Genomic DNA, 21,335 nt, shown 5'->3' with positions numbered 1-21,335 from the left:
TGCACTCAAAAAATTTGCCTTCCTCAGATAACACTGAATAAAATAAGGAAACATCATCTCTGCAGATCTGGATCTCAGACTTGTTTTATCTTACAGACTGTTGCATGTAAACAGGGGCTGTGGAATGATACTGGGCATCAGTGCAAGGGGAAGGAAGATATAATCAAACTAGAAGAAGTTACTGAAATAAATAAAAAAAAAGTCACAAAAGTGGCAAATCAGAAATTATATATATGGGAAAATGCTGCTGGCTTGTTTGCCCATAACTCAAAAGGTTAAATATGAGCTGTGACCCCAAAAAAACAAAGCCCAACAACCCAACAGACACGTCCTGGGGCAGCAGAGCAGCACCTTTGCTCTGTGCAGAGCTCTGTCCCTGAGGGATTGGATGACCAAGTGCTGCCCCAGGATTCTCACTCCCAATCCCAGTGCTGGAGAGCTGGGAAGCTCATGGGATGCTGGAGCAGTGAGCACTCCCAGGATTGTCAGCTCCAGCACTGGCACCTCCCAGGCACAGGTTCTGTGGGATGACAACCCTCGCAGCACATCCAGCCCGGGCCCCAACACTCTGCTCGGCCTTGTAGGGACCACCAACAAATCCAACACAACCAAAACTCTGCTCCCAAGAGAGAATTCCATCCATCTGCAGTGGAGCAGAAGTGAAAAATACCCAGCAGGTTCCCTGAGGTCCAAGCCCAGGTCCTGCTGCTCCGGAGGGGCCGCGGGAGCGTCGGCCGTGCCCGCGGATCCCCACGGCAGGAGCTTCACCTGGGCAGCTCTGGACAGGCTCTGACAGCAAGGGAGAGACTGAAAGGTCACCCCCTGCTTGCTAAGGACAAGAGAAACACGGGAAAATCCCCTGGAAATGTTCTGATGGAGCGGGAAGGTAAATTAGGAACCGCGACGGGGGAAGTTCTGATTTGCTGGGTTGGTTCTCCAAAGGCTTCGCTGCTGGGTGTGTTCAGGGCTGATTTGGGTGAGCTGTGCCAAGGCACTGACATCCCAAATGCCATCCCCTGCTCTGCCACGTTACCTGAGCTCACAGGGTCCCGCTGCATTCCACAGGATTTTCCAGCTGCTCCCACAAATCCATTTTTTCCTTAATTAACACAATTTCTGTTGGATGTAAGAAGCGTGTGGGTGGCTTTGAGTTTTTACAATCATTCTTATTTGTGGAGAAGAGGGAAATATATCTACTCATCATTTTTTTACACAGGACTGGAATGAAGAAGAAAGTAGAAGTCTTCTATCTCTAAAAATATTCTTAACTTCACAGGGTATTTTCAAACTGAACTGAAGATAAATACAACAATGACCTGCCCATTAAATGCCATTTTCTCTACCAGTTTGCCCATATTTTTTTATTAAGAAGTGAAAATATGTTTTTAAGTGAGGCAAAGCTAAGATGAAATTAATACAGTGCAAGGGACATTTCTCAGCTCTGGCTAAGCATCTCAGATAACAATAATTTTCTTAGAAATCTGTTTTTTCCTAGAATATAGTAAACAAGAAATTAATCATTTCAGCAACCACTTATGTAGCACATGATTCTTTCTCCTTTCAATGGGAAAAAAAAAAAAAAGCACATAGGTTTAAATCTGCCACAAGGCCTAGAAATTAAGTTCAATATTTGGCAAAATGCCATTATTCTGAAATGATAGAAATACCTCGACTTGTTGAGCCCTAGAGAAAGGAGGAGGAAATTTCAACCAGAGCTGCAAAATGTTTGTATCATCAGGTTACATCTAACCCTGAAAACTGTAATTGAAGTGATGTGTTCCCTCCTGTTGCTGGAAACAATAAAGCAAATATTCCCCCTGGAGCAGCCATGGGAAATCCTCCTCATGATGCAAACTGAGCACTGTCACTGCTCTCAGCAAGTTTCTTTTCCTTGCACATCTACTGATGTCAAAGAGTTTGACTCTTTTGCACTCCCCTCTGTATTTTGGGAAGGTTGCCCTGGCTGTTCCATGATTAACACACTCTCCTGCACCAGGATCAAAAGCATCTGGAGAGGTGGAAGTGCAGAAAAGCTCCCTGGGAAAGGGAGCTCAGAGCCTGCACTTCAGAGCTGCCCATTATCCACATTTCCCAGCGAGTTCTTTGCTTTCGGCTCCCCAAGGTAAGAACAGTAAATTATGACTTGAACTAAACAAGTCACACTTGGCTCCAAAATCAGATTTTCCTACCTCCAGTTTCAGGTCCCAGAGGTGGGCAGAGGAAATCCTGGTCACAGCCAAAGAAGTCTTTTTTGGCTCAGAAATAAATTTTCCTGCTTTCCTCGAGCCAAACCCTACCATTGAGAGCACCAGAGCTTTAAGCAATACTTGAACATTTCTTTTATATTATTTTGGTTTAGCAACCTGATTCTCCAGCAATATGAAACTGTTTTAATAACACAGAATTAGGGTTTTTGGCCTCTTTCTTACATCAGTTTTGTTTATTGTCAAGTACAGTTCTGAGCCTTAATCATTTCTTTCTCCCCAACACTGACAAAGTGTTTTAGACTCTTCTTTTTGTGAAAACCTAATGCCTGAAATGCTGAAGTGAAATTAAATTATTCTCTTTAAAGCCTCTACAGAAAATACTGTGAGTTATAAAAGCCTATAGATCCTTAAAGAATCCATTTAATCCCAGGGCTTGTGGCACATATTTAGCACAAACATATGGAAAGAAACTAAATTTGGATATTATACATCACACTTGACAATGAGTTTCTTGCCCAAGACTGATGTCTGGATCCAAAATGCAACACTTTAAAATCCATAACCCAAGTTAATTAACAGTATGTCAGCATCAGATAACATGTCTGTGGGATTACACATCTCTTTCTGCCACGTTATTTATGGTCTCTAATATTACAGTTCACTGGTATTCAGTCAAGTTACAAACCATAAAACATCTTTAGAAAGCAGGTTGATCACAGACAAGTCACATTAGTGGAGATGAGCCAACATCAAACTGCCAACATAAAATATTGGTCTCCAAAGGTCCCATTCTCCAACCCCTTCTGGTTGTGCACAGTCCTACAAGTATTAAAGGGATTACTCACACAAGTCAGAGCTCTGTGCAGAGTAAAGGGTTATGGAATTGAGGCTTAAGAGGACTTTTGCTAACCCAAAAAGCAGACATTCAAGTGTTTTTTTCATGTAGAAGCTGAGCAATTTTATTGATTTAAACCAATCCCAGAAGTATCTAATTCCTGCATATTCCAAAGGAATTGTTAATCACTTGCATTTCCTACTTTTAAAGGGATGTCATTATAAATCACCTTATCAGGTTCCTCTTTGGTCCCTCTCCTGAGCACCTCTTGCTGTGGGGGAGCAACACCTGGACCTGTGTTCACAGTTCTGGTCTGGGACAGTCCAACCTGGCCTGGGGCACTGGGGTTTGAACCTGATGCCTGTTGAAAACCCAAGGCCCTCCCAAACCATTCCAGAGCTCAGCCAGTTTTCTGGTGAGCAGACAAAATCCAAAGAAACACCAACCAACTACCTCATAACAGCAAATGCTGTAGCAATTCTATAAACTTCCACTGTTTCATTTGGGAAATCCGACTCCTTTCTGAGCTGAAAAGATGTTTAATCTTCCAAATTCCTTTTGTATCTATGCTCCTGTTTCTACAGAACTACTAATTCATCCTATTCAGTGGATAGGTGAATCTCATTCCTTCACTCCATCCTTCATGCAACTCAGCTGGGAAAAGAAATGTGCATTAATCCAGAATTTTTAGGGGTATCTGATAAACCCAAAGCCTCAACTAAAACAAAACACTGTTCAATTTAAAGACACATTTCCAATAAAAACTATTTCCCTGAGCATTCTGTTAAAGGAGCAGCAAATGTGATGCTGAGAGCCCAGTGCCTGCCCTTCTCTCATCCAGAATTGATCACTGCAGGGCTTTGTGCACTCCCAGCTCTAAATGCACACACTCAAACCTTCAGTGCTTGCAATTTGGCAGTGACTCTTTCTATCCCTACTGAAAAATTCAGAGGTTTTCTTCAGTCTAATTAAAACCAACAATTCAACACAACACTGATTTTTAAAATGCAGTTACCAGAAATGGGCTGTACTGCCTGTGATTCTGTTCTATGAAATATTTGGTTGAACTCAAGGTAAAATCAAATACAGCATTTTGATCTTAAGGAACATAATCCACTGTGAAGATAATTCACCCTTGGCATATTCTTTTCAAACTAATTTTGTATCATTTAGAAACCAAAACCACTGACTTTCAGGAAATCATTTGGAATTAATTGTAAAGTTTCAGCCATGCTACAGACCAAGGATTTCTAAAATATGCCAGCATATGCTCCTAAAACACAGGAATTTCTAATTCTAGAAAGAGTGCTGAGTATTCTTTGAATGTCAGTGTTTTTATACCACAGTTCAGTGTATTATATTTTAGCAAGACAAAAACTGTTGTGGCTGAGTAAGTGCTCCAAGGAATTATGCAAACACTGGAAGGGTGTTGCACTGGGCAGCCACCACTAACACAACCCTACTGCTCCTTATAGGATGTGGGTTTTTCCCAGCAAGGCTGGAATTAGGCACCACTGCAGACAACAAAGAACCCTTTGGTTGTTCCCTTAAGCTCAGAACACATCTCTCAAACCAAAGCTGAGGCTGTTTGGGCTTTCAAGTGCAAACCTATGATTTTCTTGTTTGATTTGGCACCACTCATAACCAGAATCCAGCTGCTCCTGGTATTTATTTATTCTGTGATACTTCACTTTGTTTCTTGGCTTCACAAAATAGTCCCCAAAAGCTCTGGAAGGAACAGCAGCTGGAGCAGTGACAGTGGCTGTGACCACCCCGTCAGCAGCTGGGTGACATGTGGCTTGCACAGACCACTGAAAAGCAGTGGTGTTGCAAACTAGCCAGTAATAAATGTTCTTTTTCAGTAAATACAAAGCCTAGAAAAACACTTTTCCATATTCCTTGGCTTTCTTTCCCTTTCTGAATGCCTGGCTTTGCCCATGAAGTGCCTACTCTAATGGAACATCATCTGTCCATCACACTGTGGAGCCCAAAGGAAGGAAGTGTTGATGTTGGGCAATTACACAGCAGTGCAACAGGATGCTGCTTTCACCACCTACTGACAAATACAAACAGTCACAAATTTATTTCACTGGAGGCCTTTCAAAAATACTATTTTTAGAAGGCACTTACAAGTTTTTGCCTAAAGTTACACGAGGCTTGAATTTTCCAAACCGTACCGTCCTCAGCGTCCAGGAAGAGTTTATCTCCTGTCATAAATTCATGCCTCAAAACTGCAAGCTAATAAAGCTGCACAGGCTTGGAAAAGGTTTGCAATTCCCCTCTCTGTGTAAGTGGGACACATAGTTACACTAAAGTTAACTAAAGTTCCACTACAGGCAACAGGGATTAGAGAGGTGACATGTTACAATTAATAATGACCTAGGGTGTGACATACACTGTTGCATTATGTTATTATTTTACAATATAACTTTTATCTTTCAGCCTCTTTCCTGAACTAATCTGCCCTTAATTAGAGCAGTATTTTCCCAGCATTTATCCCAGACCTTCCCAACCAAACACCCCACCACAGGAAGTGAGGCAGTACCTTCATTTCTATACAAACAACACACGTTTCAGAGCACAAAAACAGGCAAGTGCAGACGGAAATATGTTCAGCTGCTTGGCAGGGCAGGAAGTTAAGGAGCATTTTAACAATTCAACAGCCTTCACTGGCCATGTCAAAGACTGACATCTCCATGATGGGTGTTTATTTGGGATGACAGAAACGAGTGCTGTTCAACCTCTTACCTGTACTGAGGTAACTCAGAGAATTCAAATGGCACTGAGAGAAGTTCAAGGGTAAACAAAGAGAAAAAAATATTTTATGCATATTTGGTGTTTTAAATGTGATATAGAAAGAGAGCACAAGTGTGAATTGATACCCCACCTGCAGGTCTCTCACGTTGGGAAAGGGGATCCCGATGGTCACCACGGCCCGGGCGTTCTCGTCACAGAAGTCCAGCCCCTCGCTGACCTTGCCCCTGCACACAGCAATGAGCAGGGCTCCATCTGCAGCCATTCCCAGGGAGAAAAGGACTATCAGAAGGAGGTTTCACCAAAATCCTTTATACAGCTACACCCAGTATAGTGTAACACCCTGTGTGTATCAGCCTGGGAAAGGTGAGCAGATGTTAAAGTAGATATTTCTTAGAGGGACAGGATTAACTCCCCCTTGATCAATAATTTTGACTGTCAACTAGCAAAATAATTTTACACTGTATAATAGAGTGCTTTTACACCATATAATAGAGTGGTGATTAATTATGCAAGAACAATATGTATCTCCAACAAAAATTTGATATGGTAAACCTTGAATTTTGCACTCCATTTTTTTCCATGCTGTTATTCTTTATTCTCCATACTGACATTGAAGTATTTTTAGAAAAAATCCTATAGTGGTTGGAATATAAGGTTAATTAATACAAGACTGATTGATTTAAATCCCAGCTATACAATGTACTGTAAGTGATTCTTTGAGAAGTCACTCTGTACCCCCGGCAACACCTGCACACCTTTACACACCTCACTGGGATTATACATCAGCCTGTACTTCCCTATAGCCCCAATATCCTCATGCCACAATAAAAATAGCAGGGAATAGAAATACTTTCCTTATTTATAATAACTTACTAAACTGAAGTCCATATAAGTACTTATCCTTAGCTGCTTCTAATTGTTAAGCACTTACAGAATCCCCTTATTCTTTAAACTTGCAGAGTCTCCATCAGTTATTTGTATGTCTGAAGAATGTACCTTTTTCCCCTTTACACTTTATTGCATCATAGTAGATGTTCAGCAGCTCATCAAAGTCACTCTTTGCCCCTCCCTGAGGCTCTGCAATCACTGTCTTCACCAGCTCCAGGTTCTTCCACAAGCCAGTGTGAATCCAGCGATCCTTCAGCTTGTCCAGCATCTGAAAACAAACACAAAAATCCACATCAATCACTTCAACTGTTCCAATAAAGCCCCTTATTTTAGTGAAGCCACACTATTCAGTTTTTGTATTTGTAAATGCAAGTTGCCCTGCCATGCACCAAACTCAGCCATGCAGCACTTGGTGGCCACTCACTTTGCTAATTAGAAATCATGCAGATTTTTGTTATCAAAGCAAAACTCTCTAAATCTGTAAGAATGGACAGTAAAGAGCATCTCCTGGTATTCCTCAAAGCAGGGGAATGTCAACCACAGAAAAAGGGAGATCACCTGTTTTTCTGATTACCAAGTAAGAGATCCAGAAGGAAAGCTGGAAACAAACTCTAAATTACTTTGAAACAACTCCTTATATCTTAAAGTTCCAGAACACTTCAACATTTTAAAATTTACACAGTGAGGAAATATTGATGTAGGATTTATCAACAGCCTCCTCTGCTTCTTGAAGTTCTGAACTGTGCACATTTCACTCCAAACCAGAACATACTCAAATCTGGCAGGCAAATGAGCTTGTTCTACATTTAACTGAACTGCTCCATCTGAAACCTGCACTTGCCCCAGTTCATTCCTCAAAAAGCCACAGCATCCCTTAATTCCAGCCCACTTGCCTTTCCAGTGCACTCCAGCCAAGATCCTGGGATTTGGAATGGTTAAACTGTTACAAGATTAGTCTGTCCCATCACCCAACACAGGTTTAAGTGCTACAGTAAAGCAGAATTAATTGTAACTAATTGTTGTCATATTTGAGTTTAAAGAGAGAACACTTGCAAATTTATAGGACACTGGTGACAAGACCCTTCCCATATTTCACCTCCTCAGCATTAAAGACCTGAACTCACTCCCTGACATTGAGTATTTGGATTGGTTCCTTTTGAGGAACATGAGGGGACAAATACTATGTTATTGCTGCATTTCCCTGGCTTTGTTCCAGCCTCTGCTCAGGGAACTACACCTGCTTTACTCCTGATGTGACACCACCAGCAAGCACAGCAGGAGTAAGTGCTGAGCAGTGGGAACAGTTTCCTACACACACAATGGAACTGCAGAATAAATCATCTCTGCTAAACGTGTCTCTCCTCCTGTTTGTCCCCTTCTCCACCAGCTCTGTCATTTCCTGGCAGATCCTGCCTGTAATCTCTTTTGATATAACAGCTTGTAATCCTATGACAGAGCAATGACTGTCCATCTTCCAGCCCAGGCTGCCACTGTGGCCTCAGTTCTTGGATGTGACACGGAGAGAATTCTGGTAAAGAAAGAAATCAAACGTATTATGGCTCTAAGCACATCCATTTGGGACATTATCAGCTTCCCAGATTTCATTCTTCCCTCTGTGAAACTGGTGCCCCCACTCAGCAATCCATGTTAAACCCACTCCTGGCACTGCCTGCCATGGATGCAGAAGGAGCCCAGGAAGAGAAGGCAGACAGGAGATGTCTGGGTGGAACTGAATTCCACATTTCCAGACACAAAACTATCCCTGCTTTGACTTCTAAGGGTCCCTCATCCCTGATTTTCTCCTCTTCAATCATCACACCCACTGCAATCCACAGGTATTTCTCACAAACACACCCCTGTGTTCTTGGCAGAAAAACTGTTGCTTAATTTAAGGGAACCAAAATCCACTGACAGTCTCTGAAAGGGGAAGATTCCTCACAAAAACCCCTCCATTTCTCTCATATTTCAAAGAATTATAACTTCTGTTCATAGCTGCAAAGATGGCAGGAGAAAACCTTGCTCCAAATTCTTAGGGAAACATCTTTTCTCTTCCATGGGTCACCCAGCCCCTCCAGGCAAGGATCTCTTGGACCATGGCAGGTTCAGGTTGGTTTAATTGACACGAGCATCCCAACAGAAAATCCCCCATTTTTGATGGAAATAAGTGAATTATTCATGGAAATCTTTGGCAAGGACGGAGCAGTTCATTTAATTCACACACCAGCTATTACCTCTTCCATTAATGGGGTTTGCTGGGGATGGAAACTTTCTTGGAGGCAGGAAAGTATCCACAAACACACAGTGCCCATGGTATGGACAGGCACTAAAACAACAGGAATGATGGACCTGACTGAATACAAATAAATAAAATATAGAACACACACACGCCTCATCCGAGCCAGGAATCAAGTGCGGGTTTCTCATAAAAAATTATTTCACTTTGGGTTGAAAAAGTGCAAATGGGAGCAAGATATAATTCCAGGAATCACAGGAAGCAACCATTAATGCCCCCAGCCAGTCACTTCTTCTACCCAAGGGAATAATAGTTCCTGCAGTGGAAGGCAGGCTGTGTATATTTTATTAAATCCCTTAAAAATGGATTCTCAAATGGTTTATTAACAAATGGTCTTCCTCCAGGAGAGCAGAAAATCTTGTTAGAAAGAATCTGTCATCTTCCCAGGCACTGAAGGATGTTTACTTGGATAGCTTTTCCCTTTAATTCCTTGCTGCAGTTTAAAGACACCTGTGAGCCACCATCCAGAAAAACCAGGAGCTCAGGATTTAGATTTGCCATCCGTCTATGTCAGCATTCCCCCATGGAAGCAGTTTGGGAAGTATTCCTGAAGTTTGGGGGGGGGGGGGGAAGGTGTTTTCCCACCATCTTTTGCCATTGTGCACCTGCCACTGAATTTCTTCACACAAAATATTCCTTAAATATTCCCAGGCTGAGTCACTTAATGAATGGATTGCACCTTGCCAGCAGAGGAAAAAGGCATCACAGAAACAATCCCTCCATCTAAAGTGCTTGGGGAGGCAACAAAAACCTTGAAAGTATGAAAAGACGTTCCATAGAAATACGGAATATAACAGATAATGACCCAAGCAGTGCCTGATAGCAGAGTGAAATAACTCTGGCTTTATGGGTTGGTTTAACAGCTATTAACTATTGATGCTAATTATCAGTTACAGTTGCACTGTGTGTGCCTGGATACCTTTAAAAGTATGGGTTGCCTTGTTAGCCACTCATTTATACAAGAACTGAACAAAAGGGATTTTAAGGTGAACAAAAATTCCACAAGTATCTTGTAACCCTTTAAAAATCTACCATTATACACTGAAAAACCCACTCCTCCAAACTTGGCTGGTTTTTCATCCTGTTTCTATGTGATGATATGAAGTTCCACTTTTCCTTGTTATTCAAATATTCAGGTAGCTGAGCAGAGCAAGGGAGCAGCCATTAGGTTTTCCTTAATAAAAATCAGAGTATTGGCACCACGGTTAGTGCAAAAAGTCAGAGATCCCCCCGGGAGCACCACTGATCTAAAAGCCTTTTCCCAAGCAGCTCTTGCTGTGTTTGCTCCCAGAATTTTCTTTGTGAATAAGCACTGCTTCAAATCCAAGTGTGTCTCCAGCGGGCTGGAAATGTGTCTGAAGGGTCAGGCAGAAGTTCCACAGGCAGCACAAAACCTCAGGGATGGAAAAGAGGAATCCAGGGCCAGCCCCAGCTGAGGGACAGGATGGGCACTGGAGTCCCTCCAGCAGAACCTGCTTCAGGAATCTGCTCCATGTGGGACTAAAAGGGAGGCAGTGGCACAAAACAGGGTTATCACCCAACAGTGTATAATGGTAGATTTTTAGTGCATAATGGTAGAGTTTTAGTGCATAATGGTAGATTTTTAAAGGGTTACAAGATATTTGTGGAAGTTCTGTTCACCTTGAAATGCCTTTTGTTCAGTTCTTGTATAAATGAGTGGCTAACAAGGCAACCCACAGTTTTAAAGGTATACAGGCACACACAGTGCACAGTTACGCCTTCAGTATCAGAAGACATTAATTTCTGTATCTGTGCTCTCCTCCTCCTCCTCCACTGATCTCCTCAACTCTGTTTTGCTTCAGGACAGAGTAGCTCAGCCCTCAGCGAGAGCTTTTATCTTATCAGAGCAGAGGAGGAGGCCGAGGAGTGCAGAGACCAAACATTTTAGCAAACCAAAACATTTTAGCAAATGTTTTTGCTTCCATGCAGTGTTTGTATCTTGATAGAAAAACAACAGGTGTCAAAACCAAACAAAGAAGAGGCTTTTTTTTTTCCTCTCTGAAAACCCTGGAACTCAGAGACACTGGCAAGAAGAAATGCAGTTTTCTTGTCTCACTACAAAGTGTTTCCCACCGTTTGGGCTGTCTGCAAAAAACCAAGGACAGGTTGTTTTATATCAGCTCGACCTGCATCTGCATCAGCTGCCACCTCTCTCAGTAAAATTCAAGTTAAAATCCCAAAGCCCTGCAGACTCTGCCAGGCCCTCCTGTGCCTGGGAGCCGTGAGGCTGGAGGACATCCCATTTTCCACTCCAGTAATCCCGAGGAGCTCAGGGCACAGATGTTTTCCTAATGGCTCTAATTCCACAGGTATTGCGTTACCTTTCATGAGCTTCCAGGAGGAGATTTGCTGACTCAGCTGGGAGGTTCCAGCTGGGACTTTTTGTTCCAAGCCCCTCTCCCCCTGGTCTCAAAGCTCCAGCCTGCTCAGGATGAGGGAGAATTCCCTGGGTGAATGTTCTGCTTCTATTAGGAGAAGATGAAACTGTCTCTGCGTTAGTGATAATCCTAAAATATATTCAGTCATTAAATAAATGCACTTGGTATGTTGATTAAACACAGTGGCCTTAAATTCAGGTTATTTCAAAGGAACCCTGGGGAGTTGATCTGGCCAGACTTCACCCATTTTTTTGGAATTACAGGCTCCTATTAAGTGAACTTCAAGGACTAAGATGCTTTGGAGAAGCACAGAATTAGCAGAAGTTATTTGACAGTTCTCTGAACTAAAAGCTTTGCCAAGCCTTGGTATGAAGTGACCTGGAATCCTACAGGTACCTGAACTCCAGGACTATTGGAAATCCTCACTTTGGGAAAAACAGGACTTTACAAAGCCAATATTTATTTATTAGCACTAATTTAACCCTATTTATTTAGCACTAATTTATTCCATTTCCACCTTTAGTTAAAAAAACCCCCAATCAAACAAACCCAAACCCAAAAACCAACAACAGAAATGACAAAAAAAAAGTCCTTTGAGTTTTAAAGTGAACAGAAAGGAAACAACAGAAGGAAGAAAGTAAACAGAGGAAAAAAATGGGAATAAAAGAATGAAGGGACAAGGAAAAACTGCCTGAAAGGATTGCTATGAAAGGAAAAAGCTGAGTTTCCTTCCAAAAATAGGAGGGAAAATATTTGGGCTAACTAAGCAATAAAATCTAATGTCCATTAGCCAAATCTTTCAAATAAATTTGGAACAGCACTCTAGAACTATTAAAAATCACACTGTAAAAAGCACAATGTCCCTTAACAAGAGTAAAAGGTCACAGGGATGAAAAGCAAGGAAGGAAACCCAATCACATTTATCAACATCACCAAAAACATTCCACCCTTTCAGAAGCACTGACAGAACGAGCACCTCTGGGCCACGAATCATTTCCCAAATTGGCAGAAATAATTTACATTTCCCCCTTTTTTTTTTTTCCTTCCTAATCAACCCCTCCACTTTATTTCTAAAGGTCATTTTAAACATATTCCTCACCAAAAAAAAAAAAAAAAAATAGAAAAAAGCCTGAATTTTGCTTGACACCCAGACATTTGCACTGCCCTGGGCTGGGACTACCCAGCCAAGAATAACTTAGGCCCTTGAATTATTTAAGCCCTTGTTCTCACTCAATTAGATTTTCATGAAAGGTTAAGCAATGGACTGATTCACAGCCCCTCCTCATGTTTGTGGGAGGGATCCAACACAAGAAAAGGAGGTATTTAAAATTCACTCATTTGAATGACTAAGCTGATGCAAAATACTCATGTATCTTTTCAGCAAAAAAAGGAGTATTTTAAGTTTTAAATTCCGTTTTCTCCACTTCTAATTCGGACACATTCCACTGAAAGAGAACATGAAAATATCTGTGCCAAAACAGTTCATTTCTGAAGCCAAATTAACTTTCAAAATAAAGCATTAAATTCCCACTGTTAATGGGAAACTGGAGAGGAATATCAAGTGTCCATATAAATACCCACTCACAGGTAATCTTTTCTTCATGTGCCAAAAGTAAACTGATTTAATGCAGCATTTTAATGGCAAAAGGCCACACAGAGATGTTATTCTTATCAAGGAGAGGCTACACCTGTTTTGTACTGCACATTTCCCAACTATGTATTATCATTTATTATCAGTGTTCTGACCCAGCCTGGCTTCCAGAGCACCAACTCTGGGGGAATTTCTGCCTGATTTCCTTTCCCAAAGTGTCCCAGAGCCTCTGGAATGAAATGCTCCATATAACAGCAAAACAGAAAACAGTGAAGACAAAAACAAATTATTCAACAGGGAACATAACACCTTCAGGGAGTTGGAGTCCTGTGTTTAAGGAATATGAAGACCAGGCAATACAGAGAGGAATTTTAATGTGGAAAGAACACAGAAAAGGCCTGAAATAAAAGGAGATCTTGTGGAGGAACGAGCCCAAAATGTATGTTCAGGTCAGTCCAACTTCCAGGGGAAAACACACATCCCTCATGTTTTCCAGCCCTTATCAGCTGATGAGGAAGATTTTCTAATGAGTATTTAACTGTTAACTTTTATCATCATCTACAGCAAAAATCTAAGCAAGTGAAGAAAATAAAAGCCAAATTAGCTAAAAGGAGAGTGATTTTAAAAACCTGAACTTGCCCAGTCCTGATTCCAAAATTAAAAAACCCAATAAAATTGCTGAGGTTGGAGAATGCTCAGCAGGTTCTTCTCTTCTTTCATTCTCCTAACAGGTGGTCTGTCCTGTGGAGTGTCCTCAACACATCTCCTGGGAAAAAGCTGCCCTCCATTGGGAATCTCAACCACTACTCTACAAGGAAAAGGCTCTGACATCTTTCTTCATAGCTCTGTAAATGGAAAATATCAGATAAAGGTGTGACATGAGGTCCCTTCGCAGCTCCCTCGGTTCCATCTCTGGATAGTTGAAGGCTTTCCAATAAAACGTGAATTTTCTTAGGGAAGAGAAGAACCTGCTGAGCATTCTCTCCAACTTCAGCAATTTTATTGTTTTTTTTTTTTTAATTTTGGAATCAGGACTGGGCAAGTTCAAGTTTTTAAAATCACTCTCCTTTTAGCTAATTTGGCTTTTATTTTCACTACTCCATGTGCTATTCCAAGAGACTGTTCCCTCAGATCTCTCTCATCATTTCTTCTCACCAGAAAATGAGTCAGAACAATAAAACTTTCAGTGTGATTTGCAAGAACCCGTGTGGCAAAAGTGGTTTTTTAAGTTGAGAAGCACTGTGCTGATTTTCTCCTGGAAAATTCTAACCAAACAGGAAATAAAAGCAAATATTTAGGACTGAGTAGGGTGTTGAGATGCCACAGTATATCTCACATTTGGATTGTCTCTGATTTCCCACATATGCTGGGAAATGCAGGTGAAATCTGTGTTAGCCCACACAGTGAGGGGGAAATAAAAAAAAAGAAGGAAAAAAAAAAATAGGTAAAGCTGCTGTGCAACTCCATAATTAAACTAAACCCTGAACATGGTGAAAAACCCCTGTCTTATGAACAAGGTTCTGATCACCATGTGCACACTGCAGCCCAATCAAAGGTGAATAATTCATCCTCATTTTCCAAGGCACAGTTTATGCATCACTCCACTCGGGGCCAGCACAGGGGAGTTCTCTGGTGGGATTTTTCTGCGGGGCCGCCGCCGAAGCGAAGCACTGAACTGTGCTCCTGTGCCACCAACCAACACTGCAGCCCACGGGAGGCCTCTGTGGTACCAACACGCCATCAATTTTTCAGGAAGCCCCTTTAAATAATGGAGTATGTGACCGGCGACAACAGTAATGAAAAATGAAATGTTTTGCACGCCAAAGACTCCACAATAACACGGGGAATATGTTGCTCCTGCAGTTAAAGAAGCTGCTTTTTTTTAATAGAAATCTTTGCCCAAAAAACTCAATATGTTTTCCCCCCACCCAACCTGAAGAGGCCTTTGAAGTGTTTGCAGCTGTTTAGGAAGAATCTGGTTCAAAACAGGGTTTCTTTGTGGTTTTAAAATTAACCAAGACAAGAGGTTTGTGTGTTCCAGGAGCTGCTTGTACATTCACCCTAGGCTATCATTACACCTCCTCATTCCAGGGAGAGAGCAATCCTTCATGCCAGGAAAAGCTCTCCAGAAAAAAATTCCTTTTCAAAGGGTTGTTCAGATCCTGGCCTGGAATAAAAGCCCAAATGATAAAGTGTCCCTGAACGAAGCAGCATCTCACTGCTGCCCTTCACAGGCTAAAAGTCAAGTTCACTCATCTTTGACCTCTTTTTTCCAGAAAAAAAAGCCAAGGTTGTGTTAGTGGCACATCAGCAGTGAAGCACCACCCGGGAAAAGTGATCCAAAGGGATTCCAGTGGAATCCTGGGCACGAGGCCAACCTCATCCACGATGCTCCCACAGCAAATGGGGGCAGGGCAGGGGCCTGTCCTGGGGAACCAACTCCAGAGGGGAAAGGAACAGCTCTGGGCTTTCACTCTTCTCTTAACACCACCAGAACTAACTCTGAACTTGGGTTACTTGGACCATTTCTTTCCTCAACAGTAAATCCTTCCTATACTTTCACCATGTCTTAGACAATACAAAATAAATAAATAAATAACCCAGTCATACATAAATAAATAACCCAGCATTTCATCAAAGTAGACAATATCTCTCTCCTTCCCTTCTATCCCCCTAAAATAAAATGTAGGAAAAGATAAGAACAGGCTTTTCAGCCTATCTCAACCTGAGGAAAATAATTTCTCACCTCACAATCAAAAATAGGAGGCAAAAGCTGAAAACAAAGTTTTCAATGTAACACAGTGCAAGTTATTTGTTTCAAAGCATTTTTGCTAAAAAGAATCCATTACTGAGCTGTGAACTGAATCCAAATGCCAGGAATACTCTAAAGAGTACACTGTCTCACTAATTAAGTGGTCTCACCAAGAAGCTTCGTTACCCAGTTAGAACTAAACCAGGATTTTCTAAGACAAGTTGGTTACTGACTTCCCAAGGAAAAAGAATTTCCCTGAATTTAAATCAGCCCAAGTATTCCTTTCAATGCATTTAACATTCAGATTCTTGTGTATGCTGTTGCATTGCTGATGCAGAACATGCTCCCTAAATATACCCTTTCAAGTATATTTTATCTCATATATGGTGTTTTTCACACATGAAGAAGTCACATCTCCACCACATCAGCAGTGACCCTCTCAGACACGCCAAAGGGACCAGGAACTCTGCAGGTTGCAACAGTTCAGAACAACATTAATGTCAAAAAAACCTGGGCAAGACACACTTTCTTCTTAAAAATAATGTTGCTTATGGATGTTGTTCCCAATTCACAACTGTTGTTTCCCATCCTTTCTTAGCCTGTCATTCAAAGCTGAATGACAGGAAAAAGGAAAAAGACATGTTGGCTGTAATTGTTATTTACTCTTTGGACTCCATCACTCAGAGTGCAAAACCTCTTGACTGTGAAAACTCATTTTCAATGCAGTTCCTACTTAAATGGGAGGGAAAATATGCGAGCAGAAAGTGTTAATTACAAGGGAAATGGGAGCATGTGTTAACCAGACACAACAATTCAGCTCGCAGCACTTTGACAAGGTAGAGTTCAAGAAGTGAGAAACAATAATAGATTTTTTCGTTTCTTTTCCTGATGCTGTAAGCTCAGGGTATTTAAACCAACAGCCCAATAAAATATTAAACTGCACAGCTCTCAGGGTGTGAAACTCACAGGCCAAACACTCATCTCCCGGTGTGGCATCTAATTTTTTCAGACATAATATCCAATAATCCGCCACCACTGTCGCTCCGGGTTGTGCTTCACCTGCTGTGCAGCATCCCCAGAAATGTCTGCTCCGTGTAAAAAGCAAGTGCCACAGGGCACCTGAATAATTGCACAGCCCTTGCTGGTCACCACAGCAGTTCAGCAAGTCAGGGAGAGGGGGTTTGTTCATTCTGGGCAGTCAGGAATTCGAAAGGATGACGTGGGACCCAACCCACACCTGGAAATGCCCCCGGAGCCAACAGGGCTGAGGTTGAACATGGAACCCCCCCAGCCAGGGGGTACTCCAGGATTACCCAGTGAGTAAAGTGTCTCACTGCAGGAAGAGGTGCCTGTGGGCAGCAAACAGCCCCATTCCCACTGCTGGGGGGGCTCCACAGCACAACAAGTCACAGCAGTTCATTCCTTTCATGTCACCTCACCCCGATTTGCACTCACCCAGAATATCCACCTGAGTGCCTCTCCGGGTTGTTTGGTTAATATGCAGTGAGACACACTCAGGGAGGCTGCAATCTCACACCAACAGCTTCAGAACAGCCAAATATTTCAGAAAAAGACCACCATTTCCAAACAAGCATCCTCGTTCTCCTATTAAGGTCAACCCCTGGAAAACATGTTTAAAAAAACCACAGTAATGTTTCATCCCTGAGACTGAAAAAAAGAAGGGATGCTCACGCTCCCTGCCTTGAGTGTGCAATATCATCCCTTCCCCTGAGCTGTCTGACACTTCCCTGACCTCCTGAGGAGCCACCTCAGTTCACAAGGCCACCTAGAACTAACCAGGAAAAAAAGAGAAAAAAAAGCAATAAATGTTTTCCTTTGTTGAGGAGATGGGAATCAGCTGACACGGAATTAGAGTAGCACAAGAAGGATCACAAGGAAAGGATCACAGAGAACCTGGTCATTCTCCTGGATCATCTCCTTTACCTTCTCTAGGCATATCTGAGGTTTGATTGCCTCTGATTTCCCAGAAATCAGGGAAATCACTCCCTAAATGGTGCATATATCCAGGATCCTGTCACACCACTTCAGGAAGAAAACACATTGTGCAGCTGTTCAGATTGTCAGTTATGAGCCCCCAAAGATCAGATCTGACCTTTGATGCAGCCCAACATTTCCTTGGCCTGCTGTTGGTAACCACCAAAAAACCCCAAACCCAGACAACTCAAGGTCAAAAACCTGTAAGTGAAAACATTCTAATAAATCAATATAAAAGTTCAGGAGAACTTCCACTCCTTTGGAGCACAACCCAGCACTACTGGCCATGTGTCTGCTGTAGCCTCTGTAATTCCACAAAAAATGATCCTGCCAGGGTGTGAACTGCCAAAAGTCTAGGCTGGCAGAGTGATTTGATTGAGGACATGAAAGATAAATATTATATACCTGGTTATAGAAAAATTCTTATTCTAATTATTTTTGTACAAACTTCATTATTCCTTCTGCTACTGTTCTTCCCTATTTAAACCAATTTTACCAAAACAGTCTTCAGTGTCCAAAGCAAAGAAAAAAAGAGTCCTGATGGAATGCTTAAAATCTTCCCTCACACAGTGATTTTTACAGACATGCCCAAGTCAGTGGGAAAAACTGAAAGTGGAGACTTCAGAAATCACATCAAGATTTACAGGAGCTATTGGAGCTCTCAGAAAGCACCTGAGATAATGAACATCGAGCCTGAAAATTGTTCTTTTGGATGAATTTGAGCCTCAATACTGGACAGTTTATGTGACAGACATTTAAATGATGGGAAAATAGAGAATTAAACTGAAAGTAGATACTGTATATGATTAATGGGAGGAAAAAAACCCCACAAACCCATAAAACAAAGAAGGTGAGATAAAGTTCAGAGAGAAAACTACCAGTGCAGAGTAGGAGTGAAAAACAAGTCGTGGACAAGTAAAACAAAATTCTATCCATGTTTATTAGGCACAAATGCTGAAACGAATAATTTTTGAGCCATCTGAATTCCTGTCTCATCAGACAGAAATGCCTTCACCAAGGTTTCCAGCAGAGTGAGGCAAAAGGCTCAGCTCCAGAACCTGGCACGGAGCCTTTTCCTTCCAAAGGAAAGTCAAACACCCCAAAGGTCACCCCAGGGTCAGGAGCCCCTCCGAGCCCTTCTCAGCCCCCAGAACAACTCCAGGGACTGCCAGGGGCATTGCCCAGCCCGTGGTGCCAGGACAGAGCCCAGGGTGCTCCTCACAGATTCCTCAGTTCCCTTCCATCCTCTGCTCTCCTTGCCCTGGGAGGTTCTTGCCCAGAGTTTGAGGGAACAGGGATGACAGGATTGCAGCCCCTAAAGCCCTCTCCTGGTTTTAGGGTTTCTTTCCTGCTGTCCCAGCCCTGCTGTAGCTGTTTGGCTCACAGAAACAAGGAAGGGAAAGCCTTTCCCTTGGGAGCAGGCAGCAAGTGCTGGGCAGAAAGTGAGGAGCATTATTAATTCACAATTATTTCATAACTCACCCCTGATGTGCCAAACCTGTTCAAAGGCCTCCTCTCTTTTCATCCCAGTGCGTGTGATGTTGGGTACCAGCTGTGGTCAGAGCAACTAAAACTGGTGACACACAAACATTCCTGTTCCCTGCATCTTTTTAAGGCTGTAACAGTGTCAGTCACATTCTCTACCACGAAAATGATGCACAAAGTTAATGTTTATGTGACTTTAAAGAACAAATCTCTGTTGTGAACCACACTTGGTGTGAACAGATCCCTACAGCCTGCAAATATTTACACACAGGAGTAAATCTCCTCCTTGAAGTGTTTCTATAGGATTATCAAAAAGAACATGACCTTGATAAAGCATTTCTGCTGCATATAATACATAGATACACCTAACAGGAAAAAAAACCCCAATCTTATGGAATTTACTAGATAATTCCTCTCATAAGCTCTAAAATCAGTGTGACTAAACCATCTGTGGTGCAAACAACTGTTTTCCTATTTAATTTCCAATTCCCCTTTTAACTGCACAACCCTAATGGCTCCCAATTTTTTCCTCCATACACATTACAAGCAAAAAGACACTGTGGAATGCTTATCTCTTATCTGGATATTGTCATTTTACTGTCTCAAACTTCTAAAAACAAGCTTTTGGCCAGGGAGGAAATCAGTCAGCATCAGACCTAGTGGGGAAACCCTGCACTTGCTCAATGTCTGTGGCTTTACATAGTTCCAGATGTTCAGAACATTAATAATGCACTAACTCAAAACCTCTTTTTGAAACTTTAGAATGTGCAAATTGCATTAAAACCTCTTTGCCCTCATTAATGGTATTGTTACAATCCCAGTCCTCTGGAAAATGTTTTTTGGCATTTGTTTAACTTTGTGATATTGCCATTTACTCATTTTAACAGCCAGTGCTTGAATCTTCATGCTTTTAATAGGCCTGGTTAAACAGACTACCATCTTTTGGAAATTTATTGAAGTGATTTATTAAATAAGTAAAAGTTGTTTTGTTTTATCGATGGCAGAAAAAGAATGGGCCATTTCACTTATTTACAAACCTGTGTTTCGGGCAAGTTTTAGAAATTCAACTGTTCTGTTGGATTTTCAGTGTTCAGTTCATTCTGGGTGAAAAGAAATCATTTCTCCCAATCTCACATGTCTCAGCAAGAAAAGGGTCTGTCTCAACAAAGAAGAGCAAGTGACAAAAGCTGCTTTATATCACTATAAACTTACCCCAAAATTCTCAAGGGAAACAGCCAATGCAATGCAGCATTAATTAATTACATGCTGATTGTGCCACCTTCCAAACTCACACAGTCCATGGTAATGCCAATTTATGATCATCAAATAGTTTGGGCAGGAAGGGACCTTTAAATGTGACCCAGTTCAACCCCCCTGCAACGAGCCTGGGTTCTCAAGCAGAAGAATTCTTATCAATTCATAAATTTTCCTGATGAAAACAGTCACTCAAACCCACTATTTAAAAACATTTTGCTTCCAAGTTATGACTCCTCAATTAGCAGCTACAAATTAACCAACAATAATTCCTCAGAGGAGAACAGAACAAACCAGCCCTGCCAGCATTAACATCCCTGTCCAAAGCTTATTTGGTACAACAAAAAAAAGCTCCTAAGAAAGGTCAGTTAATTCATCATGATGGATTATCACTAAATTTATAAGCATTAGCATTTTTCTCCTCTCTGGATCCCTTGACTTTGATATGACACATATTGAATGGATCATCTAAGATGCAGCACCAGGCAAGATATATCTTAATGCAGACAGGTTGGCAACATGAGCCCTAATGGGCCTTATCTTAATCTTGTTTAAAAGCATCTTAGATTTCTGGGTAATCTTTTCACCTTCTGATATTCTCTTTTATAGAGTGTTTTTGCTGGAGTTGCTACTGATTTGCACATAAATGCATTTTTGTTGCATAGTGTCACCGGTTTTCAGAGCCCTAAAAGTGATTCAGGTTTGCAATTTAGTAACTGTTAAGATTAAGCTTATTTTTTTAAAAAAGTCAACGTGCCAGAAGGCCAAAAATGACAATAAAAATTTGTATGTTGTTTGTAGATCATCCCATTCATGGCCCATGGCACATCCCAGCTGCCCAGAACAAACCCCTCTCAAATGTGGGAATGTACAGGTGAT

The 21,335-nt window shown here is 41.7% G+C and overlaps 1 protein-coding gene across 5 annotated transcripts in view; it reads right to left on the bottom strand.

Moving 5' to 3' along the window:
- The window catches only part of BRIP1 (BRCA1 interacting protein C-terminal helicase 1), a 95,883-nt gene that overhangs the window by 55,648 nt on the left and 18,900 nt on the right, over nt 1–21,335 (bottom strand). For all 5 annotated transcript variants that reach the window (XR_005563470.1, XM_027744936.2, XM_039381068.1 and 2 more), the window contains 2 exons: nt 6,796–6,955; nt 5,930–6,051 (listed from right to left, as the gene is read on the bottom strand). Coding sequence is in view for 4 of the 5 variants with exons in the window: in XM_027744936.2 (XP_027600737.1) it covers nt 5,930–6,051; nt 6,796–6,955 (282 nt within the window). In the remaining variant the exon portion in view is untranslated. The remainder of the gene's footprint in view (nt 1–5,929; nt 6,052–6,795; nt 6,956–21,335) is intronic.

Source organism: Pipra filicauda, unplaced genomic scaffold, assembly GCF_003945595.2.
Source record: "Pipra filicauda isolate LSUMZ 115617 unplaced genomic scaffold, ASM394559v2 scaffold211_size2331000_pilon, whole genome shotgun sequence".
Lineage (NCBI taxonomy): Eukaryota > Metazoa > Chordata > Aves > Passeriformes > Pipridae > Pipra > Pipra filicauda.
The sequence above is the reverse complement of the archived record's forward strand: the minus strand, read 5'-3'. Positions and strand labels throughout refer to the sequence as shown.